This window comes from Scyliorhinus canicula, chromosome 7 (genome assembly GCF_902713615.1).
Source record: "Scyliorhinus canicula chromosome 7, sScyCan1.1, whole genome shotgun sequence".
NCBI lineage: Eukaryota > Metazoa > Chordata > Chondrichthyes > Carcharhiniformes > Scyliorhinidae > Scyliorhinus > Scyliorhinus canicula.
The window spans coordinates 107,189,954-107,202,695 of record NC_052152.1 but is presented as its reverse complement, the minus strand read 5'-3'; the positions used below and the strand labels follow the sequence as shown (position 1 = coordinate 107,202,695).

Sequence of the window (12,742 nt, the reverse complement as noted above, 5' to 3'; positions counted from 1 at the left end):
AATTTAGATGAGCACTTGAAATGCCATTGCGCAAGTGCTGGATGGAAAATGGGATTAGACTGGAATTTCTGTGCTGCAAAACTCTGTGACTCCAAGAAACGAGATGGTCAGCTGCTCCTCAGGAACTGTAACACTTGATAGCCCTATGGAGACTGATCCACTTGGTCTCATCGGGAATGCCAAGTCATCTGAAGTAGTTGGTATTGCTGCACATGAAAGAAGACCATAGGCTGCTCACCCCTTTGAGAGTTGACTGGTGGTAATTTAATCTGAGCGTCACACCTCAGACAAGGGACAGCACGGTGGCACAGTGGTTAGCACTGCTGCCTCACGGCACCGAGGTCCCAGGTTCCATCCCGCTCTGGGTCACTGTCCGTGTGGAGTTTGCACAGTCTGTCCGTGTGGATTTTGCCCCCACAACCCAAAGAGGTGCAGGTTAGGCGGACTGGCCACGCTAAATTGCCCCTTAATTTGAAAAAAAGACCTGGGTAAATTTTTCAAAAAGACGAGGGACAAGGTTGGGACGGCAGTGCCTTCATGGTAACCTCAGCAGAATTGAACCCGCCCTCCAGCGTGACGGCAGGGGCCCCCCACTGTCCCCGTACCCTCACCGTGCCCTCACCGTGCCACTCTCCGCGTGCCCGGTCCCGCGCCTTCTAGGTGCCACTCTCCGCGTGCCCACCCCGCTCACCGTGCCACTGTCCGTGTGCCCGCTCATCGCCGTCCACCCCACCCCCCCGAACTCGCGCCACACCCTCGCTAACAGCCCCAGGCTCCTCTCCACCACTCTACGGTGTCCGCGTGCCGTTCAAAAGAGCGAGCGCGAAATTCAAAACAGCTGCCAAACATCTGTGGCCGGTAGATAGACTGCAGAATGTTTCTGTGTTGTTTTCCCCGTAAGATGACAACCTCTCCTTCAATCACGTGGGAATATATCCCGAATCATATGTTGAAATACGTAATCAAAATCTCCACCACGGAATTATGTATTTATTCCCCCTTCCAGTTGTCAATCATTAACGGTTTGGGTTCGTGGCCTTCTACTCTGCACCGACTTTAGGGAGAACATGACGTTACAAGTTGGGGCTTGGCCTGGAATATCCACAGAAATAAGCCAGTTACTTAAATAATAATTGTGTGCCATAGATCAGGGCAATGGTTTATTTCGTCCTGCCACAGAACGCAGTAGGTTAAAAAATAAACTGTTTTTCACAACCTCAGATGTCCCAAAAGTGGTTCAGTCGATTAAATGTTTTAAAAGTGTTGTCACCCTCCGCCGACGGAAGGTGGCGGCAGGCTATCAGCTGCAGCATCTTCCAAACCCGCCGCCACTATAACCCAGGACAAGGGCAGCAGATGCATTGGCAGATCACCACCTGTAAGTCTACCTCCACTGTCCTTGCTGTCAAGTTGCTGAGAATTTTAACATACTCTTTAACCTCTCTCCCTATTCTTTTGTCCTGCCCTTCCTTAGTCATTGCATCTGTTTTCTTCGGCCGCTACCTTTCCTTTTACCCGCTTGGCTTCCCTCAGACCCGCCCCCGCCCTTCTTAGCCCAGCCCCTCTCCAGGGCCCCGGGTCCCCTTAGCCCCGCCCCTCATGGCCGCGCCCCGGCTCCCCTAAGCCCCGCCCCGCTCTACAGGGCCCCTGCTCCCCTTAGTCCCGCATGGCCGCGCCCCGGTTCCCCTAAGCCCCGCCCCGCTCTCCAGGGCCCATCTCCCCTTAGCCCCGCCCCACATGGCTGCGCTCCGGCTATCCTTAGCCACACCATTACTCTTTCTTTACAAGCACCTTGCTTTCCGTAACTCCTCTCCGCACTTCGCCCCTCCCCTGCTTTCCGCGCCTGACTTCCAAGCTCTTGGCCCCGCCCCTGTTCCGAGGCCCCGCCCCTGTTTCCAGGCCCCACCCCTGTTCCTTTGTCTCCCCTCCCCCGTCACATTCGATGTGAGGATGTCATGACGTATTACGTGCTGACGCTGCCGGTTGCTAAGTCGGAAGTTGCGACGTTTGCTGTGTTGTTTTGGCTCTCTTCTCCGGGTCATTCACTCACTTAGTCTGTCAGCGCCCCGGATTCGGCAACGTCTTTCCCCGCACCCCCGCGGCAGCGGGACCATGAACCACTTCCAGGAGCCGGTGCAGACGACTCAGGCGGGGAGGCGTGAGGAGACAGGCACACAGACGGAGTGTAACGCCAGAGGTGAGCGGGGAGAAGTTGGCAGTGAGTAGATTACGCGGACTACTGTCATTGCCAGGGGTTAGGGGAACAGGTGTCAGGGTCTGTTTGGAGACAGGGGACGAGGCTGGGTACTGGGTCAGGGGACTGCAACCAGGGTTTAGGCCCAGGCCGGTGGGGTGGCTGGGAACTGGGTCAGGAGATTGGGAATGTGACCAGAGGAACGGGTGCTATGGTCAGAAGAGTGGCACCAGGGAACTGGGGCCAGGTGACCAGATAGCAATGTCGGTAGATGGGGACTAGGTGTGAGTGTCTTCGGCTTGGGACTGGTGTCAGGTACGACTGATGTCAAGGTCAGGAGACTATGACCACAGACTGGGGCAATGCCAGGGCCAGGTAATCAGGTGCCAGAGTCAGATAATTCCTACAGTGAAGAGATGATTTGGCCCATTGAGTCTGCAGCGACCCTCCAAAGGAGCACCATAGCTCTGCCCATTTTCCTGCCCTAACCCTGTAACCACGGGGCAATTTATCATGGCCAATCCACCTAACCTGCACATCTTTGGACTGTGAGAGAAAACTGGTGTGCCCGGGGGAAACCCACGCAACATGGCGGGGAAAGTGCAAGGCCGGAATTGAACCCTGGTGTTGTGATGCAGCCGTGTGATTCATTGTGCCACCGTTGTTGCCTACTGGGGACTGGGTCAAACCAGAGTGCCAGGAGACTGGGGCCAAAGCCATGGACTGGTGTCAGGGTGAGAGAACCAGGACATTAGGATCCCATGGGTTTTCTATTGCTGTGTCACCCAATGTCTTTTTTAGAATAATCCAGGCATTTGTATTAACAAACAACAGATAAGAGCAGAAGTGAAATTGTACAACATAATAAATAACCAACAGCCACTCTCCCTTCCCCCTGCCTTATCCCCTCCTCCCATCCTGCCTTCCCCATTTTAACCCCCTCAATCCTCCCTCCTGCTCTGCTGACACCTGAATTAAACAAGTCAATGAACAGCTTTCATCTCTGACCAAACCCATCGACCGACTTCCTCATGACAAACTTGACCTTCTCTAACCTCAGGAATTTTGCCAGGTCACTTACCCACATCCACATGGGTAGCACAAGTGCATAGCACTGTGGCTTCACAGTGCCAGGGTCCCAGGTTCGATTCCCCGCTGGGTCACTGTCTGTGCGGAGTCTGCACGTTCTACCCATGTCTGCGTGGGTTTCCTCCTGGACCTCCAGTTTCCTCCCACAAGTCCAGAAAGACGTGTTGGGTGATTTTGGACATTCTGAATTCTCCCTCAGTGTATCCGAACTGGCGCCATAGTGTGGCGACTAGGGGATTTTCACAGTAACTTCATTGCAGTGTAAGCCTACTTGTGACACGGATAAATATTATTATTTTGAGTCACCTACTCGAAAAATTCAATCAAATTTGATGCCGTGATTTCCTCTAAAAAGCTATGTTGATTATCCTTGATTAATCTTTGCCTCTCCAAGTGGAGATTAATTCTGTCCCTCAGAATATTTTCCAATAATTTCCCTACTGCTGATTTTAGACTCACTAACCTGTAATTACCTGTTTTTCCCCTACTGCCCATCTTGAATAGTGGTACCACATCAGCTGTCTTCCAGTCCTCTGGCAGCTCTCTTGTGGCCAGAGAGGATTTGAAAATTCGTGTCAGCGCCCCTGCAATCTTCTCCCTTGTCTCACACAGCAGCCTGGATAAATCTCATCTGAGCCTGGGGATTTTTCCACTTTTAACCGCTAAAACCACTAACACTTCCTCTCAGTGCTAATCTGTTCAATTATATTACAGATGGCTTTCTTGCTTTCTATACCTATATCATCCTTCTCCTTCGTTAACAGAGGTGCAAAATATTCATTAAATACCTCACCTACATTTTTCGGTTTCACACAGGCATTACCACTTTGGTCTCCAATGGGCCCTACTGTCTGCGTGTGTTTCGTCCGGGTGCTCCGGTTTCCTCCCACAGTCCAAAGACACGCAGGTTAGGTGGATTGGCCATGATCAATTGCCCTTAGTGACCAAAAAATAAGGTTAGGAGGGGTTATTGGGTTACAGGGATTGGGTGAAATTGAGGGCTTAAGTGGGTCGGTGCAGACTCGATGCGCTGAATGGTCTCCTTCTGCAATGTGTATTCTACGTTCTATTCCCTCCACCCACGCAAAATCTGTCTCCGAGCTAACCAGGAGGCAAAGGCCGAAACATCAGCCTCTCTCGCCCCCTGAACACCCCAAATATTACTACCTCTGGACTCGGGGCCACTTTCACCCCTAATACCTCGGACATTACATCTGCAAACCCCTGCCAGAACCCTTTCAGTTTTGACATGCCCAGAAAATGTGGACATGACTCGCGGCCCTCCCTGCACACCGCCCACACCTGTCCTCTACTCCCTCAAAGAACCTACTCAGCCTTGCACACGACGAGGACGCCGTGTCAGTCAATGTTAATAGTTTCAAAACGTTAGCAGCATTAACATCTGCCATGATCTTAACTAACTGTGTTGACAACTGTTGCCAATTGGCCACGGAGATGCCAAAAATGTTGCCCTTTTAACTGGATACTGATATGACAGTTATTAATGATATTGCTTTTCAGAGTCGCCAGGTATCAAATGATATCACCACAAGGTTTTACCGGATATCGATCAAAGACCAAATAACCTGTTAGTTAGTTCAAGTTCAATGATAGTTTATTTATACACAAGAATTACTTTGACATGCAACATAAAACACTACAAGCCAAATTACAGCTGACACTACAACAACCTGTACTTAACTTCAGGCTTTATGCAGCGGAACAAGGCCTTTGTTCGGATCTTGCGTGGCTGGGTCTGGAAAAGTGACTTTGTTTCTGCTGGGCTCATCCGTCCGGTAGCGATAGTTGGTCTTGAACTTGCTTCTGGTAGTGATGCTACACTTGGTTTTAGGCGTCGGTCGGGGCCAAGAGAGACCGTGTGTCGGGGCCAAGAGAGACTGAACACATGGCAGTGTCTCTCTTTATCCTTCTGGGATTTCACGCTCTTTTGGGTGGTCCTTAGCTTTGGACCCAATAATTCGGCAGGCTTTGATTACTGCCTTCGAGTTTGGCCAATAAAGGGGCGGGTGCCTTGATGGTGGTCCGTGTCCTGAGCGGTCATTGACCTTGGCTTTTTGGGCTCCCTGAGCAAAGGGAGTGGTGCCGATGAGTCTGTTTCTGTATCTGTTACCCGAGTACGGGTCTTTTGTTCTGGGAAAATGGGCCATTGGAATGCAAAGTAGCTGGGGGTTTTGATAGTGTCTAGTTATCGGAGTTGCCAATATACATAAGCTCTGAGCGTCTGAGTTCTGGGTTGACCATATTTCCCATGGTCCTTTGCAGGTGGCCATATTTCCCACGATCCTTTGTAAGTGGCCATCCCAGATGGCTACACAACCCACAAAAATATTTGCGTGTAACACCTGGAAATGAGTTGTTAAAAGGGAATGACTTAAAATAATTACTTCTGGTTTCATGTCCAATATCCAATACCTGATGAGCTGAAATGAACTCTAATTGAATATTGAGAAAACCAAAGACATCACTTTCAGCCCTTAAAGCTCAAACTCTTCCCTTACCACTGATTCCATCCTTCTGCTACCATTAGACTGAACAAAACTGTTTGTAACCTTGATGTCCTAGTTGATCTCGTTAAGCAAATATAACAGAACATTCCCAAGGTACTTCACATCAGTGTAACACCGAGCCAAAGGACGGGACATTGGGGAGACAGGTTGGTCAAAAAGAGTTTTTAAGGAGGAACGTGGAGGTGAGGTAGAGAGCTTTATGGAGAAAATTCCTGATATTTCATCCCTTTTAAATATCAACAGCCAGGAGGCTCTATAATACCAGTAGATAAAAAGCATATCATAACGAATATCAGTGACTTTTCAATCTCCTCCTAGACTTAAAAACTTTTATTTATGGGATGTGGGCATCGCTGGCTAAGCCAGCATTTATTGCCCATCCCTAGGTGCCCTTCAGAAGGTGGTGGTGAGCTGCCTTCTTAAACTGCTGCAGTCCCCGAGGTGTAGGTTCACCTACAGTGCTGTTCGGGATGAGTTCATAGAATCCCTACAATACAGAAGGAGGCCATTCGGCCCATTGAGTCTGCACCGACCCTTCGAATGAGCTACCCATTGCACTTCCCCTTCCATTCCACCCTATCCCTGTAACCCCATAACCTAACCAGCACATCCTTGGACACTAAGGGGCAATTTAACATGGCCGATCCACCTAATCTGCACACCTTTGGACTGTGGGAGGAAACCGGCGCACCCGGAGAAAACTACGCAAAAAAGGGTGAAACGTGCATGGACTGTCGCCCAAGGCCGGAAATTGAACCCGGGTCCCTGGCGCAGTGAGGCAGCAGTGCTAACCACTGCTTACCTTTATCATCCATCCTGGAGATATATTGTTTTGAACCTTAATTCCTCTTCTGTATCAAATTCATTAAGTCTGTTTGGGAAGGACTTGTTGCTCTTATGTTCTTTTGTGAATAATTGGAGGATGGAATCATTCAGAATATCTTGTTATTGTCCTTTGTTTAGATCTTTTGAGTCTCTTTGCATATTTTATGGTTCCCAGCTTTTCTTATCTAATTTGTAACTGCAGTTTTTGCAGGTCACTATTTGCCTTCTTGATCACCCTTTCTGCACAATCCTGGTGAATCTTTCCTTGCAGGAGCTGTAGTCCAGCTAATGTCCTCACATTTGCCTTTATTGAAATCAGTATATTGCCACAGCGTTACTTATTCACTTTAATATCTTCTTTTAATTGTATGCTTCCATCCACACAGTTTACAATGCTACCAATCTTTGTCATCAGCAAACTTGGATATGTGGCTTTCTAGCCTAAGATCTAAGTCGAACAGGCGCCGGAATGTGGCGACTAGGGGCTTTTCACAGTAACTTCATTTGAGGCCTACTTGTAACAATAAGCGATTTTCATTTCATTTTTTCATTTCAAGTCGTGAATAAATGTTCAGGCCCCAACCTAGGGGCTGTTTTTTCATTTCATTTCATTTCATAGGTGGGACACACCCTGATTCAGTACCTGCACTTTGTCCCTAACCACCTGTTGCTAAACTAGTCTCCTGACCAGATTAATGATTTGCTTTCAATTCTGTGAGCTTCAACAGCCTTTTGGACATGCATGAAAATAGCATCATAGATTTCCCTTACCCATCACTTTAGTCATCTCTTCAAAAAAAAATTGATCTAATTCTTCAGGCATGACCTAACCTAGGCAAATCCATACTGGTTCTCTCTGATCCACTGAAGGTTTTCACAGTGCTCTGAGCCTCAATCCTAAGTTATTAATGATAAAAATATCCTCACAATAGAAGTCAGGCTTAATATCTGCATCTGTATATGCAAATTTGTTTCAATTGATGGGTGACATCCCTCTGTATCTGATGTGAGCCAAAGACTTGCAGGACAAAAGTGCAGACCCCAAACAGGAAGGGAAAGGCAAATAAATAAGGAAGATAGTGACAGTAAGGATGAAGAGAAGAGTCTTGAGGAAGTGAGCTGAGCTTCCAATCACATATCCTCTCCTACAAAGTCTTTCTCTTTTCATGTTCATAATTTTGACCCCACCTTGACTTTTAACTGCCATTTGAAATGACCTAGCAAAGCACTCGGTTGTACAAAATGCTACAAAACAGTTTAAAAGGATAAAACCAGATGCACAACCCAGCATTGAATCTAGGCACCAGAAATGACAACAGCACTCCCTGCTCAGTCAACCTTGCAAAGTTCTCCTTATGAACATCTGGAGACTTGCACCAAAATTGGATGAGCTGTCCCACAGACTTGACATAGTCAAGCAACAGACTTGACATAGTCATACTCACTGAATCATACCATACTTTGGAGGAATCTGGATCATTAATTGTATGTCCAGACAGTTGGCAACAAATTGTTCTGGCAGTTTTTAACATCGACTCTGCGACTTACTCTGGGACTCCGTGAAGTCTCATGACATCAGGTCAAAGATGGGCAAGGAAACCTCCTGCTGACTATTACCTACTTCCTTGATGTTGAACATTATTTGGAAGAATAGCGAGGGCTGAGTGTACTCTGGGTAAAGGACTTTGAGGCTTGTTAAGAACCCCGCTGATGTTGCCTGTGAGAGTGTCTCGACCCCAGTTCTTATTGGTGTATTTTTGTTTGGAACAATGTGAGGAAGCAGTCCAGTCATTGTGTGAACCATTAATAAAGAATATTTATTAAAATAAAATAAGAAAAAAATATACAACAAAAGACTATTTACATAATGACACTTTAAGATCATAAGACATAGGAACTTGTCTTATGGTGGAATTTAAAATACAGATGGAGGGTGAGAAAGTAAAATCAAATACTAGTGTTTTGTGTTTAAACAAAGGAGATTACAAGGGGATGAGAGAAGAACTAGCTAAGGTAGACTGGGAGCTAAGACTTTATGGTGGAACAGTTGAGGAGCAGTGGAGAACTTTCCAAGCGATTTTTCACAGTGCTCAGCAAAGGTTTATACCAACAAAAAGGAAGGACGGTAGAAAGAGGGAAAATCGACCGTGGATATCTAAGGAAATAAGGGAGAGTATCAAACTGAAGGAAAAAGCATATAAAGTGGCAAAGATTGCTGGGAGATTAGAGGATTGGGAAATCTTTAGGGGGCAACAGAAAGCTACTAAAAAAGCTATAAAGAAGAGTAAGATAGAGTATCAGAGTAAACTTGCTCAGAATATAAAAACAGACAGTAAAAGTTTTTACAAATATATAAAACAAAAAAGAGTGGCTAAGGTAAATATTGGTCCTTTAGAGGATGAGAAGGGAGTTTTAATAATGGGAAATGAGGAAATGGCTGAGGAACTGAACAGGTTTTTTGGGTCGGTCTTCACGGTGGAAGACACAAATAACATGCCAGCGACTGATAGAAATGAGGGTATGACAGGTGAGGACCTTGAGAGGATTGTTATCACTAAGGAGGTAGTGATGGGCAAGCTAATGGGGCTAAAGGTAGACAAGTCTCCTGGCCCTGATGGAATGCATCCCAGAGTGCTAAAAGAGATGGCTAGGGAAATTGCAGATGCACTAGTGATAATTTACCGAAATTCACTAGACTCTGGGGGGCGGGGGGTCCCGGTGGATTGGAAATTAGCAAACGTGATACCACTGTTTAAAAAAGGAGGTAGACAGAAAGCAGGAAATTATAGGCCAGTGAGCTTAACTTCGGTAGTAGGGAAGATGCTGGAATCTATCATCAAGGAAGAAATAGCGAGGCATCTGGATAGAAATTGTCCCATTGGGCAGACACAGCATGGGTTCATAAAGGGCAGGTCATGCCTAACTAATTTAGTGGAATTTTTTGAGGGCATTACCAGTGCAGTAGATAACGGGGAGCCGATGGATGTGGTATATCTGGATTTCCAGAAAGCCTTCGACAAGGTGCCACACAAAAGGTTGCTGCATAAGATAAAGATGCATGGCATTAAGGGTAAATTAAGGGCATGGATAGAGGATTGGTTAATTAATAGAAAGCAAAGAGTGGGGATTAATGGGTGTTTCTCTGGTTGGCAATCAGTAGCTAGTGGTGTCCCTCAGGGATCTGTGTTGGGCCCACAATTGTTCACAATTTACATAGATGATTTGGAGTTGGGGACCAAGGGCAATGTGTCCAAGTTTGCAGATGACACTAAGATGAGTGGTAAAGCGAAAAGTGCAGAGGATACTGGAAGTCTGCAGAGGGATTTGGATAGGTTAAGTGAATGGGCTCGGGTCTGGCAGATGGAATACAATGTTGACAAATGTGAGGTTATCCATTTTGGTAGGAATAACAGCAAACGGGATTATTATTTATACGATAAAATATTAAAGCATGCCGCTGTGCAGAGAGACTTGGGTGTGCTAGTGCATGAGTCACAGAAGGTTGGTTTACAGGTGCAACAGGTGATTAAGAAGGCAAATGGAATTTTGTCCTTCATTGCTAGAGGGATGGAGTTTAAGACTTGGGAGGTTATGTTGCATCTGTATAAGGTGTTAGTGAGGCCACACCTGGAGTATTGTGTTCAGTTTTGGTCTCCTTACTTGAGAAAGGACGTACTGGCACTGGAGGGTGTGCAGTGGAGGTTCACTAGGTTAATCCCAGAGCTGAAGGGGTTGGATTATGAGGAGAGGTTGAGTAGACTGGGACTGTACTCATTGGAATTTAGAAGGATGAGGGGGGATCTTATAGAAACATTTAAAATTATGAAGGGAATAGATAGGATAGATGCGGGCAGGTTGTTTCCACTGGCGGGTGAAAGCAGAACTAGGGGACATAGCCTCAAAATAAGGGGAAGTAGATTTAGGACTGAGTTTAGGAGGAACTTCTTCACCCAAAGGGTTGTGAATCTATGGAATTCCTTGCCCAGTGAAGCAGTTGAGGCTCCTTCCTTACATGTTTTTAAGGTAAAGATAGATAGTTTTTTGAAGAATAAAGGGATTAAGGGTTATGGTGTTCGGGCCGGAAAGTGGAGCCGAGTCCACAAAAGATCAGCCATGATCTCATTGAATGGCGGAGGAGGCTCGAGGGGTCAGATGGCCTACTCCTGCTCCTAGTTCTTATGTTCTTATGAACAGAAGTGGCCACTCGGTCCATCGAGTCTGCTCCCCCAATCAATGAGATCATGCCTCATCTGATATAATCCTCAACTCCAAGTTCTTGCATTATCCCCACAATTCTCAATTATCTTACTGATTAAAAATCTGTTTATCTCAGCCGTGAACGTGCTTAACGACCCAGCCTCGACAGCTCTCTGGTAAATAATTCCACATATCCACTAACCTCCGAGAAGAAATTTCTCTTCATCTCTATCTCGAGGACTTCCCTACTTTTATACTTCATTTCTCTTTGACCTTCCCATATAACCTGCTGAACCTGCATGCTTGCTTTTTGTGATTTATGCACAAGGAACCTCCAGTCTCTCTATGCTGCAGTTTTCTGCAGTCTTTCTCCATTTAAATAATACTCCTTTATTCTTCCTCCCAAAGTGCATAACTTCACATTTTCTACATTATATTCCATCTGTAAAGTTTTTGCCCCACTCACCTAACCTGTCTGTATCATTCTGTAGACTTTCTGTTTGTCCTCACTACTTGCCCTCCCACCTATTTTTGTGTCATCTGTAAACTTGGCGATAGTGCATTCACTTTCCTTATCCAAGTCATTATTGTAAATAATTGTGGCCCAGCATGGACCCCTGTGGCACTCCATTAGTTTAGTTACAAGTTGTCTCATCCTGAAAATGGTAATCTTGTCTCAACTCTGTCATCTATCAGTTACCCAATCCTCTGTCCATGCTAATATACTAGCCCCAACATCTTGATCTCTTATTAAGTAGCCTTTTGTGTGGTACCCTTTTGAACATTATTTTGGAAATCCAAGTATATTACGACTAAATTTGCATGCTAGTTTTTTGTGATTTGTGCACAAGGACCTTCCAATCCCTCAATGCTGCAGTTTTCTGCAATCCCTTTCATCTACCCTATTCGTTACCACCTCAAAGAATTTAAAAAATATATATTTTTATTAAAGGCATTTTGCATATGTACATGATGGACATGAAAACATGTCAGAAGACCAGACAGGAACAGAGAACATAGGCCCCAACACCCCCTGATAACATCCCAGCTCACCCAGCACCTCAAAGAATTTTAATAAATTTGTCAGATATGATTTCTCTTTCATGAAGCCATGCTGACTCAGCTATTACATCATTACAATATTGTCTGCTCTGCTATTACATCATTACAATATTGTCTGCTCTGCTATTACATCATTTATAATGGACTCCTAACATTTTCTCAATGTCAGAAGTTAGGATAATTGACTTTTTGTTACCTGTTTTTTGTCCCCCTCTTTTGAATAAGGATGCTACATTGGCAGCTTTCCAATCCTCTGGGACTTTTCCAGAATTGAAGTATTGTTGGATGATTACTACCAGTGCATCCGCTACCTCTTGTTGCTACTTCCTTTAATATCCTGGTCCAGGAGACTTAGAACATAGAGCATACAGTGCAGAAGGAGGCCATTTGGCCCATCGAGTTTGCACCGACCCACTTAAGCCTTCACTTCCACCCTATTCCCATAACCCAATAACCCCTCCTAACCTATTTTGGTCACTAAGGTCAATTTATCATGGCCAATCCACCTAACCTGCACATCTTTGGACTGTGAGAGGAAACCGGAGCACCTGGAGGAAACCCACGCTGACACGGAGAGAATGTGCAGACTCCGCACAGACGGTGACCCACCAGGGAATCGAACCTGGGACCCACACTGTGAAGCCACAATGCTAATCAATTGTGCTACCGTGCTGCCCTATTGGCCTTTAGCTCCATTAGTTTCTCTCGTGATTGTTATTGTATTTATTCCTCCCACCCTCCGTCCTGCCCCTTGATTATTTAGTTTTGCAATGTTATTAGTGTCTTCCACCATGAAGACATGGGTGGCACAGTAGCAGTGGTTAAAGCTGTTGTTTCACAGCACCAG

At 46.0% G+C, this 12,742-nt stretch overlaps 2 protein-coding genes across 2 annotated transcripts in view; one reads left to right on the top strand and one right to left on the bottom strand.

The window, feature by feature from the left end:
* The window catches only part of dnajc15 (DnaJ (Hsp40) homolog, subfamily C, member 15), a 44,167-nt gene extending 43,389 nt beyond the window's left edge, over window positions 1–778 (bottom strand). Inside the window, exon 1 of the mRNA XM_038802620.1 lies at window positions 692–778. Within this exon, the coding sequence (XP_038658548.1) occupies window positions 692–718 (27 nt within the window). The 5' untranslated portion in view covers window positions 719–778. The remainder of the gene's footprint in view (window positions 1–691) is intronic.
* Window positions 779–1,897: 1,119 nt separating this feature from the next.
* Window positions 1,898–12,742, top strand: part of cdadc1 (cytidine and dCMP deaminase domain containing 1) — a 150,303-nt gene continuing 139,458 nt past the window's right edge. Inside the window, exon 1 of the mRNA XM_038802619.1 lies at window positions 1,898–2,197. Within this exon, the coding sequence (XP_038658547.1) occupies window positions 2,113–2,197 (85 nt within the window). The 5' untranslated portion in view covers window positions 1,898–2,112. The remainder of the gene's footprint in view (window positions 2,198–12,742) is intronic.